General features: G+C 38.4%; 1 protein-coding gene across 2 annotated transcripts in view; it reads right to left on the bottom strand.

Moving 5' to 3' along the window:
• Positions 1-19,515, bottom strand: part of NME7 (NME/NM23 family member 7) — a 255,908-nt gene that overhangs the window by 119,824 nt on the left and 116,569 nt on the right. For both annotated transcript variants that reach the window (XM_015062301.3, XM_053209845.1), the window contains exons 8-10: positions 16,498-16,562; positions 12,972-13,040; positions 3,547-3,648 (exon numbers count right to left, since the gene is read on the bottom strand). In XM_015062301.3, coding sequence (XP_014917787.2) covers positions 3,547-3,648; positions 12,972-13,040; positions 16,498-16,562 — 236 coding nt within the window. The remainder of the gene's footprint in view (positions 1-3,546; positions 3,649-12,971; positions 13,041-16,497; positions 16,563-19,515) is intronic.

The raw sequence follows: 19,515 nt of genomic DNA, 5'->3' as shown, positions 1-19,515 counted from the left end.
ACCTGACCAAAAAGTCAGATTTTCTGAAACAGGATCCTTTACGTAAAATATTTTACAAACATATTTTTTCATAAAACAAGACCTACCTATGCAAGGGTATTTGGCTCGTCATCCCCATCAGCCCAAGAACAAATACATTCTGCACAGTTTTTCCAGATAATTTACCACTTCTTTGGTGGCTCTTTCAGTTTCCTGATGGCTCAGCAGGAAAACTGCAAAGCTACTCAACAGTGAAATTCTTGGGCAGGTGCAATCAAAACCTCCTCCAGAGGCAAATCTTAGGTTTTCTGCCTAAGGAGATGGATTTTTTGCAGATGATGGTGTGGTGAGTGAATGTTTCTCTCACTACAAAGAAACGCGTTGTGATCTTTTTTCCTTTCTGCGCAGTAGACTCCAACATTTTTCAAGCACCCTTATCGTTAAAATACGTAAATACGTCAAAACATGTACATATTTTTAATAGATTATATACATGTACTCTTATCAATCCATACATGAAATTTTAATAAATTTCATTTCTCTCTTATTTTTGATAGGGTAAATAAATAAAAATGGAAAGCCTAATATACCCTTCCCCACCAGGGAACTATCTTATAAACCACCCCCTTCTTTCAGACCACTTCTAGACAGACTGGAAGAAATTCTGTTCGTACACAATGTGCGCTTCCTTCCAGCTATAAGAGAAAGAATCTGCCAACAGTGCAGACATCAATGATGAAAGTGATGTCAATCTACAACATAGACAGTGAGAGAGTGGCCTAATGGTCACTATAAGGCTAAACCTTCTTTTGAATCAACTTACAAAGTAGTTCTACATCTTAAAAAGGAATAAAGAGAAAAAGAACCCACTTGAGTAGATGAAATATTTTTAGGGGCAGGTGGGCGTCGTTTAAGTGCTGACTCTTGATTTCAGCTCAGATGATGATCTCACAGTTGTGAGATTGAGCCTCTTGTGGGGCTCCTCACAGGGAGGGGGCTGAATTAAGATTTTTTTCTCCCTCTATCCCTCTCTGCCGCTCTTCTGTTCGTGTGCGTGCTTTGTCTCTCTCTCAAAACAAAAATTCTTCTTTAAATAATGAGTTAATACCAGATGTTAGGTGTGCACAAAAATACAGCCAGTCTTTTATTAATCTGTCAAGTATTCATTGTACGGCCATGACATACCTGGCATTTTCCCTACACACTAATTATATTTACATGTATCATAACCCACAGTCTCTCTTTAGATGTGGAAATGACTGTGCAGTGACGAAATGAGTTTCTAAATTATTTCAATGTAATACAGTACCTGAGTAGATTGGCACACTGGCAGCTTGAAGTGAGACTGCCGTTCATCAATTCCACCTCCTAAAACTAGACCGTAAGTTCCTCAAAGATAAGCACTGCGTTTATTTGATCATCTCTATAAACCTAGAGTAGCACCTAGCAGAGTGACCGGCATTCAATGCCGTGAGCATTCAATGCTTACAATTTTGTTGGAGGGGTGGGAGAAGAGGGAGAAAGAAAGGGAGGAGGAGAAGAAGGAAATAAACCAAAGCCTGGGAACAAACTGGAAGAGCCATTTTACTGCCCCTAAAATGGTTTGACTATAACCACTAATGGTATTTTTTCTGATGAGATATATGTGTGTATGTGTATATATGTATATGTATACGTATATATGATATACGTATACGTATATATACAGAGAGAGATCAAAAGCATATGATCTTGCTTAAAACCCTGCACTTACACTTAGTATATGATTCAAGACTCTGAGCCTCAAGAGGAGAATCTATCCTTGCCCATTCCAGGCTGAGCTAGGTGCTAATATTCTGGGCTCCGTCGTACATAGTGCAAGCATCTAACACTACAATTGGCACAGAACATGGAAAGTAGCCACTTCATATACTGTCCACTCATAAACTGTAAGCTCTTTGAGACTCCTATCTTTATGTTCACAAATACTAGCACAGATTCAGTAAATACTGAATGACGGAAAGAACAAACATCTCATTCTCCTTCTGTTCTAGTTATCTCTTTAATTCGCTCATATGTTCAGTCAGCCGTTCAACTCACCATTTTAATTATCTTAAAGAATCAATAAACAAAAAGCCGTCTTGGCCAACAGAAATCGGATACAAAAATGGCGAACACCAAGATCTATTCATTCATATGACCAAAAAGTATCTCTTTCTAATGTCTTATGATTAAGCATCGATAAACACTCAACATCATCACCCTTTTCTCTTAATGTCCTCTACGTCAGAATCACGTTTTAATAATCACTCTTTCACAACCACATTGATTACTTACTTCTATTCTTCCTTCTCCCTGAAAAGACATATAGAGGTCCTGCCACCTCTTTCTCTAATGATGTCATCAGGTCTGCTCTTAACTATTTCTAGAGCCCCTACCTTTAACGCCTTCCAATTGACTTCCAATGGAGTCAAGGGAACGACTCCATACACTCAAAATTAAGCTAAATATAAGGAATTGCTGTTTCTTACTACATGGGATTCCACTTACACAGAATCCACAATTTTAACCTGGTTTTTAAGGCTGCTCATCTCTCACTCATCTCTACCAGCATTTGCTACCTTGTTTCCTCTATCTGCTCCTTTACTCAACAATCCCTCAACATTTGCATTTTACCTGAACTAACAATATTTTAGTCCTTATTTGTATGTTTCTTCGCAAGTGTTCTAAAAGATCATCATGTGTGTGCTCTTTGATCTCTGAGAATGGGTGGACTGCTTTCCCCTCCAGGGAAAATCTAGCAAGCACTCTTACACAAGTTGACTTCTCAATAGGTGCTGTTAACTTGCCGTCCTACATCTAAGGGAACTCAATAAATGCTGTCTGGATTAAACTGAATTGGATGCTCATCTTCAATAAACTATTTATAAGTGAAAATAAAATAAAGAAAAGAGAATACATTTAAATTACAGTGTTGAAAATCAGTAATGCTTCCCATAATCCTACTCAGCCTTTATCATCTGCATGGAGATTTCTCATGTGTATTCTAATGCTACTTCTGTTTTTCAGCCCCCATCTCCCTCCTCTTCACCCCTCTTGCCACCCAATATCCATATGAAGGAAACCCAAAGCAAAATGAAAAGGACACTAGAGAATATCAAGTTTCATATAAGCCCCACTGCTCATATTTATGCATCTGGTTATGAGGCCACCATATCAATATTCTTCACACTGAGAGCTTTATTTAGAGCCTCCCTATGTCAAAGGACAATTAATATCTTAGATAAGTTCTATCAGAGTGCTTGATAAATTCACTTTTCTAGACAATTTAGCAAGAAGACACAATAAAAGAAAATGCCACAGTAAAGGTTTCTGCTCATTTTATACTGTCACGAGGCTAATAAAAAATTCACTTTTTTCTTGGATTATTATATTAAAAAATTCTCCAGAACGCTAGTTTGAATAAAAATCTGTCTGATGTAGTCATTTTGGTATTATCTCTTGTAAAGAAGAAATTTAATCAAGACTGTTGATATATTTAGCTACCGAATAGAACAAATTTGATTAACATTTTAAACACTAACTTACAGGATCAGCTGGTCCACAGAATTCTCGAAATGTCTTTGTAGGATTATTCTGTTGAATCTCCAGTGCTACACAAGGGCCGGAATACATTTCTGTCACCATCTCCTATGACATGTAATGTAAAAGTTAGTAAAATTTAATGATCTTTTACTCCTCCTCCTTCAATTGCACCACTATTCCAAATCTTAAAATCTTAGTTATCTGTGAATTCTCATGAATCCCACATGCCAAAAGCTCCCAGGTTTTGTCCATTTTTCCTGCAAAAAAATGTGTTTTAGGTATATTCCTTCATCTCCATTCCTACCTACTAACATCATTTTAATGTACTGCTTTACCAGTTGGCACTTTCATTAATTGAAATGGTCTTCTCATACCTCTTCCTTCTAAAGGGTACCTCCTCTTAAAGAGAGTTCTGTTGAATGGACATTTCTTTCTTTTTTTTTAAGTTTATTGATTTATTTTTGAGAGAGACAGAGAGAGAGAGAGAGAGAGAGAGAGGGAAGGAGGGAGGGAGGGAGGGAGGGAGAGGGGCAGAGAGAGGGAGAGACATAATCCCAAGCAGCCTCCATGCCATCAGCAGCATAGCATGACATGGGGCTCGGACCCACAAACTGTGAGATCGTGACCTGAGCCAAGATCAATATTCGGACGCTTAACTAAGCCACCCAGGCACCCCTCGAATGAACATTTCTAAGGATACAAATTCCAAAGTGTTTCTTCCAAAGACGCTTTCAAAAATCATAATCATGTTCAGAAATGAAGAAAACGGAGACTAGATCTCATAGTAAACATCTAGAAATTAGTATGTAGAAACAACAGTTTTCAAAAACTAGGTGACAGGCAGCACAGTATGACCCCTGAGACAGGGGAATCAAATGAAGTAAGCCACATGACTGCCCATCTTTCTGCTTGGAGGAAGTTTCCAGACAATGCGACAGGGAGAGGAAACACAACAGAGCCCAACACTCTCACTAAGGAGAAGAGATAAAGACTGGAATTCAGGGAGGCCACTGCAGCTAGAATGTGAGGACAGACCACTAGAGGAGGTGGGAGAACTATGGAAGAGTAAGCTATTGGGATCTGCAGAGAAGTTCACCTGAGTTTTTGGCTAAGAGTCTGTACATGTGTAGAGGAAACCAGCCAAGGCTGAGAACTACCAGAAGCAGTAAGTGAAACCATCCAGAGAGACAGCACAAGGCTGAGAAGACTTTGCATTTCCATCAGCCAGACTGGAAAGCCCTCACACGATACACAGGGCATCGGGTAGAGTCCTCAGAAGGGTACTGCACCGTAACAGTTGGCCTTACATATGGAATGCTCTGTATCCATCCTCTAAAGCTTAAAAGCAAGTCTTGCAAGGGTCAGACTGATCCCAAGTAACATAGTGAGTGCCCAAACTACATCAAATACTCTTCCAAGGAATATGACATACCTACCATGCATGTAACACTATAAACTGCACATCATCCAGTATCCAATAAAAATTACCAGGCATACAAAGAAGAAAATATGAACTATCATTAGAAGAAAACTCGATAAATTGATACAGATCCAACAATGACAGAAATGATGTTGGTTACATAAGAATGTTAAAACAGCCAATGTAAATAGGCTCTATCTGCTCAAATTACAGGAAGAAAACATGGACATCATGCAGAGAAAATCAACATTAAAAAGACCCAAAGAGTAGACTACTGAATCGCTAGGCTGTGCACCTGAAACTAAGGTAACACTTTATCAAATACACTTAAAAAAAATAAAAAAAAGAACCCAAATGGGACTTCTAGAGATAAAAACTACATCTGAATTAAATACACTGAATGGGAAGGACAAAATAAAATACAACAGAAGGACAATAAATATAAGGAAATGCAACACCAACTATTCAAAAGCAAGCACAGAGGGGGGTGGTTCAATTAGTTGAACATCCAACTCTTGATTTCGGCTCCGGTCATGATCCCAGGGTTGTGGGATTGAGCCCTGCTTTGGGCTCCACACTGAGCGTGGAGCCTGCTTGAGATTCAATCTCTCTTTCTGCCCCTCTCCCATGCTCAGGTGCTTTCTCTTTCTCTAAAATTAAAAACAGAAAAGGCAAGCACAGAGAGATAGAAGAATGGATACAAATATCCCACAATAATTTTTTTCAATGACATGCTAACATATGCATATATAAATTGGATTCCCAGAAGAAAAGGAGGGGTGATGAATAACTATTCCGAGAATTCCTAAAAAATACTCAAATTTGATGAAAATCATAAGCCAAAAAGGTGCAACAGAGTCCAAGAATAAATGCAAAGTACAGTAAGACGATAATTAAATTGGCTAAAACCAAAAAACCAAAAATCTCAGTAACAAAAAAGCCTTTATAAACAACCAAAAAAAAAAAAAAGACATATAACAGTAGAACAAAGCTAAGGACATAAATGACAACAAAAATCTGTCAATCTATAATTCTATACCCAGGTGGGAAGATATTTCTCACAAATGAAGGAAAAATAACTTTTTCCAACAGAAAAAATGTGACAGAATTCACTACCAGCAGCCCTATACCGTAAGAAATGTTAAAGGAAGTACTTCAGATAGAAAAAGAATCATGCCAGACAAAAATATGGATCTGCAAGAACAATGGTAAACATATGGGCAAATATATTTTTTAGTTGGTGTGCAAGATATGTATTTAAAGCAAAAATATTAAAAAATGCATTATAGGGTTTATAATAGAAATAAAATGTAGGACAACCACAACACATAAGAAGAGGGGGAATGGAAGGATACTGTTTTAAGGTTCTTATCTGTACATGAAGCGGTATAATGAAAAAGATGATCAAAGAAAAGAGCCTCTCAGTGTCTGGAACACTCAATCAATGTTCTTTTCTTCTCTACATGGGGAATAATACTTCAGGAAGAAATGAAAATAAATATAAAGACTTTGAGGCAGAAGTCCAGGTGATGTGCATGACTATCAGGAGCAAAGGGAGACTAGAGAAAATAAGAGAGGAGGCCAGATTGTGGAGAGTTCGCGGCACATAATGACAAAGTAAAATAAAAGTAATTTATTACAGAACACTATTTAAATATTAATTGGAACTCAGCCATCATACTTAATAGAAATTTCAGAAGTTGAAAGAGGAGGGAAGTGCTTCACGATTAAGATGGTACACAGAACCCTAAGTGTATCCCCCTGAAGTCACTTTGCTATTTCACAAAGGTCATATGTAATTGACTTTTTATGGATAATTATGTTGAGTCTGACCTTCTGTCTCATGACATTGAGGTACAGCCTATGAATAAATGTCAACGGCCAAGTTCTCAGCAGGGGCAGTAGACAGCATGAATATGTTATCCAGAAAGAAAAGGAGTGAATTTTGCCTGCTTTTCTTTCATTTGTGTCTCTCCTTGCCTTTCAGTGTTAATCACAGATACCGTTAAAAATACAGACATAAAGGGCTATGCAAATGCACAACATGGAAAGAAAAAACACGTTGGAAAAAGGACTCTATCAAAAGCATAATGTGCTGCTTAAAAAAACAAAATGGACTCAACAAAATTCTCAAGTCACCTAGGTTTTTTAATTAAGTAAAAAGTTAACAAAAACAAAAAAGAACATGCTTGTTTCCTTCACAGCCCTTTGACTCCTGTCCTTTAGGTAGTTAGGATGGGATCATGTGATTTAATATCTATCCTCACTAGAACATAAGCTCCATAAATGCAGATAGTGTGCTTTTGTTGTTGTTGTTGTTCATCTCTGTATTCTTGGCATCGAACACATTGTTTGGCACATAGTAGACAGTCTATGTAGTAAATAAGTGGATCGTGATAATACAATAAGATAGGAATTATCACTTTTTTGTGTTTGTAAATGCTGACGCAGCAAATGCAAGTATAAATGATCAACACCGAATCTACTATAAGGAATTATGTCAAATACAATAATAGCGATAGTAATAACAAAACAGCTAATACTCTCTCAGTACTCTCAATATGTGAAACTCCTTCACGGGATTTTTTTTCATTTAATTATCACAGCAATCTCATAAAGTACATAATAGAATTATTTCCATGTTATAGATGGGTAAACTAAGGCTTAAAGAAGGCAAATACCTTGTCTAAGGCCACACAACTGGTAGACTGGCATTTGTACCTAGCATCTGACTCCACAAGTTTTTGGTGAGAAGGGAATTGAGTTCAGAAAGCTGAAAGTTGGTTGCACTGAATTTTGAGATAAGAAAAGTCTATACACAGTTTGAAGCAAGGAATGTGGGAACCCCTAGAACTCATGTATAGTATCTGGTACAATGTCAGTGATGTCGTCCTATTTCACACTGTATATCCTACATTTAAGAGGACCATTTCACCCACAAATCTTTAAGTTTAGGCTAATAAAATGAATGGACTTGCTGTTATGACCTTAGAGGTCTTATCATTTATTTTAAAACACGAATCTGAAGACAAGCAGGGTAAAGTGTTATGCGAAAAGACAGAGTAAGAATCAAATCACCTGTTTCTGTCCCTTTAGGTTGCCTCTTAAGATTACTTTTATAGGCTCTTCTTTCTGAATTAGATAAACCTCCTAAAGTTAAGAGACACATAGTACTATGCAGCATTTAAAAATTTACCTCTTCCTTGAACTTAAACTCAAGCTCCGAATATTAACGGTCATGAGAACTAAGAGTTTTGATGGGATATACAATTGTCACAATAACAAGTGACACTCAGGATTTGCTAGCCAATTTTTGGTGTCCCAAATTAAGCAGTGAAAGATACCGCAACCATATGCATTTGCAGTGTATGGATCCAGACCCTTACACTTTGAACAAAACAGAATTTTAAGTGGGAAAAGAACTTTAAAAGCATTAGAGATAATATACCGCCCGATTATTTACGTCAATAAAATATTCCTTGAATAAAAACATCCTTATTTCCCTCTGGATAACATTTTCAAAGAAACAGCTCTCCTTAGTTGCAATAAAATTTTATATCCTATAAGTACAGAACATCTCTTAAAGATACCTGGATAATGTTCTGGTTCACGTAGACACCCCATTTTCCCATTAAGAGACAACTACAAACCAATTATGATTTGAAATATTTCTTTTACACTGAATAAACCATTTCAAGCTGAATAAAAGATGATAAGCGTTACTAAAAATGACTCACGAGGCTATTAATTACTCTGAAATAATGTAGTTTTTTTCTACCAAACAGCCCATATATCCTTTTCTTAAGCAGGATCTGTTATTAATATTATAAGATTTAAATAGTAATTATAGAGAATATACTCCTGAAAATATCAGACAGAAGAAAGCATCAACACTAATTATTCTGGGATATCTTGACATTAAAGTATGATATTGCTACTGTCACTTAAATTCCTGATTTCTTAGGGGTGTCACCTCCACCCAGTGATGTTTTTATTTTTAACTCCCAAATCCCAAAATCAAAAAAACTCCACGAGTATATATTACGTAAAACATAAATTACATGCGTAGTATTTTAAAGCACAATATAGGAGACATTAAAGTTAGATGAGGGTTTTTTTTTTAAGTTATTTCCCAAAGGGAAATGTGGCCCACCTGAGGTAGGTACACAGACTACTAGTGTCCTCAACTATTTGTTACCAAATTCAATACTGTGTGATAGTGTATGATAATATAACTCAGGATCAGGGGATATGTCTCCATGAGTTTATCTTATATACAATTTATCTTATATAAAGCTATAATATAACATGGATTAAGGAAGGTAGAGGTTTTCAATCATATTTTTAAAGTAAAATTGAACAAACAAAAGAAGGTTTGCAGGTGCTTGCTTGTGAAGGAAGGAAGGAAGGAAGGAAGGAAGGAAGGAAGGAAGGAAGGACGGACGCACCATAACTCTAAAATGAAGAAGTAGGTAAGATTAAGGTTAGAGTCAGTAAGCTATAAAAGAAGGAAAACTACTCTGGCTCCTCTCAATCAGGGTGGAAACCACCAGTATGCTGAACACGAAATTTATTTCACAATTGGTCTTTACTCTGTAGGACTAAATAAGACAAAGGTTCAAACCAGTGCATTTTTCCTTTTTAAGGTCGGTCGAAAGGAAGAGTCATAGAGAAGGGGAGAAGAAGGGAATCTAGTCTCATTGTCAGGAATAGTAACCTTTATGCAAAAAAAAAAAAAAAGTCAAAATTCTCTTTAAAGGAACCTAGGTCAGGAGGCAGTCCACTAGCACAAATAAATCTAAGATGATTTGATACAGAGGGGAAGGAAACTAATTTTGATAAAATATCTATGATGTGTTATTTTCAAGAACAATACTTGGCTTACTTGAATATAGTCATTTGTTTTCACGAATGTATTTCATTGCCCTCTAAACACCTTTTAAATATTATTTCTTCAGAGGAGGAGCGGAGTTCAAAGGGCAGAGAAGTAGGGGGACTGGGATTTCCCTTGTCCCTCAAGCACAGCTGTACTGAGGTCAGAACCCCCAGAAACCCCCAGGAAATCAACCTGCAGAGCGGCAAAAGCATTTCCACACACGGAGGGAGACAGCTTGGTGGGAGGGAGGGAGGGTACGTGAACTGGGGGAGATAAAACGGAGTAGGCACAGAGGGGAGGGAACCCCTTCTTTGGAGAGACAAAAAGGGAGAGAGAGAGGAGGGCTGTGAAATTGAAGTATCAAGTTAGCACAACAGGAAAACCTCTCCGAACCACAGACTGGGGAGCGAGAATATGGACAGTGCCAGTTTCTATTCTGCAAACAGCCTTGGGAGCCGAAACCCGGAGGTTTCAACTGTTTGCAACTTTGTCCGGAGGGAAGCTGGGTAGCCGGCACTTTCACTCTATTCTTTTTACACCTTTTCTCTCTCTTATTCTTTTTTATTTTCCTTTCTCTTTCTCTGGATTTAGCTGATTCTCTGTTTCGCCCTCTTTTCTCCCCTTTGATTTTTCTTTTTGTTTGGGATCAGGTTCCCCCTGACTTTTTACGTTCCACGGTTACTTCAACAAATCAAAGCACACCTGGCTGAAGGTCCGAACACCCCACCACTACACGCAAGGAAGAGCTCTGCAGACAACCGACCAGCGGGAAAGAGCAGCAAAAATGCAACAACAGAGTGAATGCAACATACACGAAAAACACTTCCTGAAGTGCCAGGCCCTGGACAGTGTGTGACCCCTTTTTAATATAGTAGTACTCTCAGGTGCAGGATATGTAACAAGCTATTAAAACACGCAAAAGACAGAAACGTAGCCAAGATGACAAAAGGGAAGAATTCTCAAAAGAAAATTCAGGGAGAAATGACAGCCAGAGGCTTGTGCAAAACAGATACAAACAATATATCTGAACAAGAATTTAGCATAACAGTCGTAGGACTAATAGCTGGGCTTGGAAACAGCATTGTAGACCCCAGGGAATGTCTTGCTGTAGAGGTCAAGGATCTAAGAACTAGTCATGATGAATTAAGAAATGCTATAATGCGGGGCGCCTGGGTGGCTCAGTCGGTTAAGCGTCCACCTTCGGCTCAGGTCATGATCTTGCGGTCCATGGGTTCGAGCCCCGCGTTGGGCTCTGTGCTGACAGCTCAGAGACGGGAGCCTGTTTCAGATTCTGTGTCTCCCTCTTTCTCTGACCTTCCCCTGTTCATGCTCTCTGTCTCAAAAATAAATAAATGTTAAAAAAAAAATTAAAAAAAAAAAAGAAATGCTATAATGCACCTGTGTGGCTCAGTCAGTTAGGCGTCCGACTTCAGCTCGGGTCATGATCTCACGGCTTGTGAGTTCAAGCCCCGCATCAGGCTCTATGCTGACAGCTCAGAGCCTGGAACCTTCTTCAGATTCTGTGTCTCCCTCTCCCTCCCCCTCCCCCCGCTCATTCTGTCTCTTTCTTGTCAAAAACAAATAAAAACATTAAAAAAAATTTAAAAATAAAAAGAAATGCTATAAATGAGATGCAAAATTAACTAGATACAGTGACAGTGAGGACGGAAGAAGCAGAGTAGAGAACAAGTGAAATAGAAGATAAAATTATGGAAAATGACGAAGCCAAAAAACAGAGGGAAAGGAAATTACTAGATCACAAGGGGAGAATCAAAGAGCTAAGTGATTCCAGGGGCACCTGGGTGGCTCACCTGGTTAAGTGTCCAACTTCGGCTCAGGTCATGATCTCATGGTTCACGAGTTTGAGGCCCACATCGGGCTCTGTGCTGACAGCTCAGAGCCTAGAGCCTGCATCAGATTCTGTGTCTCCCTCTCTCTCCGCCCCTCCCCTGCTCGCACTCTGTCTCTCTCTCTCTCTCAAAAATAAACTTTAAAAAAAAATTTAAAGTGCTAAGTGATTCCATGAAACCAAACAATATCCATATCATAGGAATTCCGGAAGAAAAGCAAGAGACAGGGACAAAAGGTTTATTTGAACAAATTATAGCTGAGAACTTCCCTAGTCTGGGGAAGGAAACAGGCATCCAAGTCCACGAAGCACAGAGAACTCCCTTCCAAATCAACAGGAACAGGTCAACACCATGACATATCATAGTGAAATTGGCAAACTACAAAGCTAAAGAGAGAATTCTGAAAGCAGCCAGAGACCAACCGTCCTTAACCTACAAGGGTGCACACACAAGGGTAGTAGCAGACCTGTCCACTGAAACTTGGCAGGGCAGAAGGGATTAAATGTGCCGAACAGGAAAAATATGCAGCCAAGAATCCTTTGTCCAACAAGGCTGTCATTCAGAATAGAAGGAAAGATAAAGGCTTTCCCAGAAAAATAAGTATTTCTTCAGGGGCACCTGGGTGGCTCAGTCAATGAAGCATCAGCCTCTGGATTTTGGCTCAGGTCATGATCTCACGGTTTGTGAGTTCGAGCCCCACATTGGGCTATACACTGACAGGGCACAGCCTGCCTGGGATTCTCTCTGTCTCCTTCTCTCTCTGGCCCTCCCCCTCTCTTTCTCTCTCTCAAAATAAATTAATAAACTTAAAAAAATAAAAATAAAATAAATATACTTCTTCAGTCTCAGCCATATTTTCGGATGATTCTACCTGCATTTATACCATTAAAATGGATGTTAAATACTGCTGTGGAGTTATACTGTACCATTAAGAACTATTTGCTTTTAACTTTCTAAAGCATCCTGGAGAGTCTTCTACCCTGAGAATATTATTAACTTCATAGATAACATTTAAGGGTGTCACTATGCCAGCAAGGTCTTTCGTGATTTTCTTGCACGCCTGTATATTTTTGTTTCATAAATGAAACAACATGATATTTTAATAGCTGATCCAGTGGCTCTCAGGGATAAGAACGCCTCAGTCACTGGATATGATCAGCTAGCAACTGGTGGACTTGTAAATACCTTCATGAGTATGAATAAATTTCAGATGAGATCCCCAACATTTAAGATACACAAACTGTTTTCAGTACCAATGCCTCACATTCGCTTTGATACTTACATTATACTCAGACACTACTCCTTTATAAACTTCATAAAACTCTTCAACGTTAACTCGATCCATGTTGAACTATATTGAAACAAAACAAAACAGAACAAAAGTCAACCAATAAAAGGACGCAAAATGTGCCACGCTTAGAACTCAACACTTAAGACCTCCTGGATGTATTTTCTTTAAAATCTAAACCTTGCGCAAATTAAATACTCTGAAAAAGTGTCGTTGAAGATAAACTCATCAATGATAAAAATGCGTAACATTTATTGAGCACTTGATATATCAAATATTGTTCTAGGACCTGCACGCCATCATCTCATTTAATCCCCTCAACAACCCCATGACATAAGTCACACGATGTACATAAGGGTTATGTAACCTTCAGATCTGTGTGTTCCATCTCAAGCAGTCTGACCTCACCTGTCATGCCCCTAGCCACTACACTATACCTCTCTTTGAATAAAGCCTCATTCTCCATGCACACGAAAAAATTTATATACAGTGTCATGTTGTTTACTGATAGATGAGCAGAAGCAGAACTATTACTAATGCAATGTACTTCCAATTTTGCAGCGGCCAAAAATAGTACCCTTTTCTCCCAAACATTTAGAAAAATCCCTACTTAGCATTTACACGAGTCGTCTGGAAATTGAAATTCAAACCGAATTGTAAGAGAATGCTTATAAGATAAATCTATAAAGACTCTTTCTTATCCAGGCTGGATTCAAATTTAATTAAAAATATAATTTCATTAAGTTCTAGTGTTGGGGCACCTGAGTGGCTCAGTCGGTTAAACATCCAACGGTTGATTTAGGCTCAGGTCATGATCTCCCAGTTCATGGGATCAAGCACCGGGTCAGGCTCTGCACTGACAGTAACAGTCAAAATAAATAATAAACAAAAAATAAGTCCTAGGGTCTCAAGAACTAAGACCTTAATTTTTTTTTTAAATTGGCTCAGAATTTAAAATTTTAGGGGCGGGGCGCCTGGGTGGCTCAGTCGGTTAAGCGTCCGACTTCAGCTCAGGTCACGATCTCGCAGTCTGCGAGTTTGAGCCCTGCGTCGGGCTCTGGGCTGATGGCTCAGAGCCTGGAGCCTGCTTCCGATTCTGTGTCTCCCTCTCTCTCTGCCCCTCCCCCGTTCATGCTGTGTCTCTCTCTGTCTCAAAAATAAATGTTAAAAAAAAAAAATTAAAAAAATAAATAAAAAAAATAAAATAAAATTTTAGGGGCACCTGGGTGGCTCAGTCAGTTAAGCTTCTAACTCTTGATTTTGGCTCAGGTCATGATCTCATGGTTTGTGGGATGGAGTCCTGTGTCGGGCTCTGTACTGTCAGCAGGAACCCTGCTTGGGATTCTCTCTCTCCCTCTCTCTCTCTGTCCCTCCTCTGCTTGTGCACTTTCTCTCTCCTTCTCCCTCCTTCCCTCCCTCCCCCGCCCTCTCTCTCAAAATAAATAAACTTAAAAAAAAATAGAATTTACAATTTTATTTTCTTCCCTATTTTGTTTCTTTATTGTTGCCAAAAATACAGATCACTAAGAAATTTCTGCCTGCCCAGGCAATAATTCACACTGGGAGGATTTATTTCATAGGCAACATAACTATAACAGTCAGTGAATTTTGTTTCGATTTCAGTGTTTTAGCCTACATTCCCACAACTTGTTGAATTTTAAATATAACAAAATAATAACAGAATATATAATTTAAATACTTATATTTTGTATTGGAAATTCCACGAGGCATTGTGTAGGGTTATTTTAATTTAATTTGCAATTTATTTTAATTTTCATTTGATTTGTAAAATAATCCACTGAGGCAAACAATAATGTTCTCACTGACCGGCAGACCCACGAGTCTAGAGGGCAGCTGACCCATGATTCAGAAACAGAGCTTGCCGGGGCACCTGAGTGGTTCTGTCGGTTAAGCCTCCGACTTCAGCTCAGGTCAGGATCTCACAGTTTGTGAGTTCAAGCCCCGCATCAGGCTCTATGCTGACAGCTCAGAGCCTGGAGGCTGCTTCAGATTCCGTGTCTCCCTCTCTCTGCCCCTCCTCTCTCTCTCTCTCAAAAACAAACATTAAAAAAAAAAAGAGAAAGAAAGAAAAGAAAGAAAAGAAAGAAAAGAAAGAAAGAAAAGAAAGAAAAGAAAGAAAAGAAAGAAAAGAAAGAAAAGAAAGAAAAGAAAGAAAAGAAAGAAAAGAAAGAAAAGAAAGAAAGAAAGAAAGAAAGAAAGAAAGAAAGAAAGAAAGAAAAAAAGAAAGAAACAGAGCTTCCTGACTCCCAGACTCAAGGGCTGTGATTGCCACTAAGCAACCATGCCTCCCCTATAGGTGCAATTAATCTTTTTTATTATTATTCTTGTTTTCACTGAGCACCTACTATGGCCAATGACCATGCTAGCTTGTAGGCCTAGAGTCAGATCAATATTTAAATCTAAGTTTGCTACAAAATACATACTTTTAAAACAGGCTTAGGTCCTACAGTCCTGTGAATATAACACCAATCCAATACTTTTAGAACGTTTTGCCTAACAATTTCTTCATAATCCTAGATAAGGTTCTTCAAATATCAACTCTGTCATTAGTCTCCAAGTTTTGCCCAATGACTGCAAACCAGTTGATATTTCTGACCTCTTTTTGGCTTGTAGGCATTCCTACTAATCAGGACACAAAGTGGTCAGAATCTTGGTTACTGCTCTGACCCCTGATTTTGGATGATCCTAAGACTTAAAAGAAATCAAAAGCACTTCCTTTTTAGAAAAAGAACGTATAAATTATACATACATATATATATATATATGGAAAATCTCAGCTCCAAAGCTGGTAATTCACTATCAAAACAGCATAAACTTGCTGGCCTTGAAACACGGTTTATTGGATTCCTGTAACAATTGGTACCCAATTTCTTGTCAAGTGCATGGGTAAGCAGAGAACAAAGGTGTGAGCTCAAAAGTGGATGTTGTCTGTTCAGTGAAGGGCTTCCTACAAAGGTGTCCACAGGGCGATTCGAGAACAGCCGTGGGCCCTGCAGGTCCAATGGTGTGACCGCCAACAGAGGGGCTGAAATGCACTGACTCCAAAGAAGGTTCTGAGGGAACGTCCAGAAACCAGCAAAAGGCCCTGGTTAGGGGGAAAAAAATCTCAACCGATTCTCCTCCTCCATTCTCTTCTCAGTCACCAATCCACCAATCCAGGCCACCAAAAATTCATTATAACTACTCAACTTAACACTATTTTTTGTTTGTAGGAACTACCTACATTGTTTCTGTCTATATTCATTGTGCAACTAAAGTCCCAGGAGTTTTATAAACCGATTTTATAAGCTTAAATTACCCTTTGAATTTTAGTTCTCTCAGTGAAAGATTCTGTGGGTAAAATCATCTCAAAAACATTTTTTATTATAAGGTTATCAGGTTCAGTAACTATATCTTTTTATTTTTAATGTGCTGAGTTCACAAGTGCACAGAGAAAATTCAATGTAAAACATTTTTAAAAAATCTCTCAATAGGTTATGACTCACTGCAAACTACCTACCATCTGCATAGCTGAGATTTCAAAACCTGCATCCCGGATAGCCATAAGGATCTTTCCCAGGAGTCCTAAAAATACAGAACAAATGAGTGCAAAAATACAATACAATATTGCCAAGGCATTTTAGTTTCTTAGAAATGCAAATTTTCTACATCAGGGCACTTTGCTTACACTCTATATGAAGAAACCACTTATTTTTCTAAAGGAAACTAAATCCCTACTATTGAGCACCACATGTAATCATTTGATTTACCAAGTAAGTACTTCAGAATACCAACAATTATCCTGAAGATGATGTAAATGATCTTTAAGGTATTATTTTGACTTTAAGACCCCTGAAGTCTAGTGATATAGGGAACATGCAAAATAAACCACTGACAATAACATTACAAAAAAAAAAGATGAAATGAAATGCCAAAGTACTGGGTATGGGAGTTCCAAGGATGAGGTCAAAGAAGAAAAATCAAATTATAACTGAAGGGTAGCAGAAGCTTTAAGGGGAAATGAGAGCATGAAATGGTACTTAAAGGCTGTAGATAGATGGGATTACATGGGGACACAGGTATAAAAGGACAGAAGGCTCAGGTCTAAGAAAATGTGAGGGTGCTCACATGAGAGTAAGAAGTCAGAAAAAGAAAAAAAGAAACAGCTGAAAAGGAAAAGAGACTTCATTCAAATTGATGAAGGCCTTGGATATCAACATGAGGAACTGGGTCCTTACCCCACAGATCAGCACTTTTTATAATAGGGTCTGTAGATTCTGGGAGTCTAGGACTGATTTTGAAATTCCATTAGTTTAGTATAAAAATCTTCTAAGCTTCTTTTTTCCAAGTCAACTAAACCCACACTCACACATGCACACCCCTATCCCATATATTCTGGAACGACCTTGATGCTTACCTAGTAACCCAACATCACCAAAGAGTATCCGTTTTATTTACTTTTATTTACTATTTTACTGTAGCCAAGTAGTGCTATTATAATTGCAGCAGATTGAGGGATAGGAGGGGGAAAAAAAAAAGACAACGATAGATCTATTTCTCAAATGATGCATTTGTACCAAGGGAAGACCAAATGATACCAGGGTGTATTGTGAAAAAAACAAAGGTTTCTCAGAAGTCTGAAGGGTGGAACAGGCCCACGCCAACTCACAGCAGTCTGCATCATATCGGCGTTGAGTTTCGTGACTGAGTTTTGTCAAATATCCTTTATCCAATCAGTGTTGTTAACTTAAATTTTATCCATTTTATACTTTTGTTGGTGATGAATTTGTAAATTGCTTCAGCTGTACAGTTGCATGCACAAAGGTTTATATTTAGTTTTATATTTGGACATATTTAAGTTGCACTATAATTACAATAATTTATGTCAACACTGGGGGTCCATCAGAATATTTTTCCTCCAGAGGAAACACTGCCAAAAGAGACGGAGAGTCACTGAAAAAGTTGAGCAGAAGAATACAGGACAAATAGTGTTTTAGGAAGATTACCGATGTAATAATGACAGGCAAGCTAGTCTGAAAAGGAATAAAAGACAGAATAACAAAGGCTTTTGAAATCATCTAGCATGCTCACTGAACTTGGATGGCAGCACTAGAGAAAGAAGTAATTAATATAAGACATTTCCAAACAAGAATTAACAGGACTAAATTGAACACAGAGCGTGAAGATGTAGAAATAAAGGTTTTGAGTCCAAGTGACTGAAAGGTTGATAGCATCTTTAAGAAGAAAACAAGTAAGAAAAACGAACTGATTGAGCTCCTGGGGAAGGACACCAAGATGGAATGATGGCCCCCTGACTGGTGAGCTGGACCCGGGCACTCCAGGGCTCCTTGCTCCCTCCCCCATCCTTGGAATGTGCATTCTGCTTGCCTTTCCCACTCCCAGAGGCTGCTCCAAGGACACAGCCTTGAGATAGGGATGTGGTGCTCAGAATACCTACATGGTGTGTGTGACTGAACCCAGAAGGCCTCTATAGAAACTTTTTAAGATTTGGAAGGTGGATGTGGGATCCACTTGCCTGGCTGCTGCCCAACGCAAGCCTTGCATGTAAGTTTCCTTGCTTTCTGAAACTGCCACCTGCCAATCTGGAGTGGCCTTCCTGTTTCTTCCGTCCCTCCTTACGAGTTCAGGGGCCAGTTTCAGATTACACACTGAAAGCTGCCACGGAGGTTATGAACCAACAGTTAAGGGGAAAGGCAGCAAATTATTCTGAACATAGAATCTTAGAACAGAACACTGATCAGTGTTTGAGAAGACAACATATCCAGTGACTAAAAAATGATTGATGAATGAGTGAATACACTCCCTATTCCAAATAGGTGATAAGGGATTACATCCAATAGCTAGACAGGTAGAAGGCTAATAATGAGGAGTGAAGACAGGTTAGAGCTGAAATGAGGAGAACAGAGGTCTGCTGGTTTGACAAAAAGAAGAGGAAACGCAAAAACAAACCAAAACAAAAAAAACAACCTGGGAGGAATGATTTTTGAGAAAATATCTAAAGTTTGGGACTTAAAGAATGAAAATGAGTAAAGAAGGGTATGTAAAAAGAGATGTGCAGGAAATTAAAGAATAAAATATTACAGTAGTATCGCCATATCAAACAGAGGGGGAAATTCTTAGGATGGAGGGACAGTCCAGAATTAAAGGAGATTAAGGGCCCTGGGAATGCAGATAAAGCCTTCGGCATAAGCAGGATGGTATGCTGACATTAGAGACACTTGAAAGATATGTATTAAGAGTATTAGGAAAAAGAAGTTAGATAACCCACTAAAAATCTGCACCAAAGACTCAGATGATATTGGATATGAGAATGTGAACCAAAATTCTAAGTCGTTAATCAACAGGAAAAATATTAGTTAGGAAAGAAAAAATTGATTAACAATTACTGGGGACTGAGCTCTTTATTATGAATTGATACCACTTAATCCTTAAAGCAACACTCCTATCAGGTTTTGGAGGATCGATAACTTGCCTGAAATGATAATGTTAGTGTAATCTCCAAATCCCACTATCTTTC

This window comes from Acinonyx jubatus, chromosome E4, assembly GCF_027475565.1.
Source record: "Acinonyx jubatus isolate Ajub_Pintada_27869175 chromosome E4, VMU_Ajub_asm_v1.0, whole genome shotgun sequence".
Taxonomy (NCBI): Eukaryota; Metazoa; Chordata; class Mammalia; order Carnivora; family Felidae; genus Acinonyx; species Acinonyx jubatus.
The sequence above is the reverse complement of the archived record's forward strand: the minus strand, read 5'-3'. Positions and strand labels throughout refer to the sequence as shown.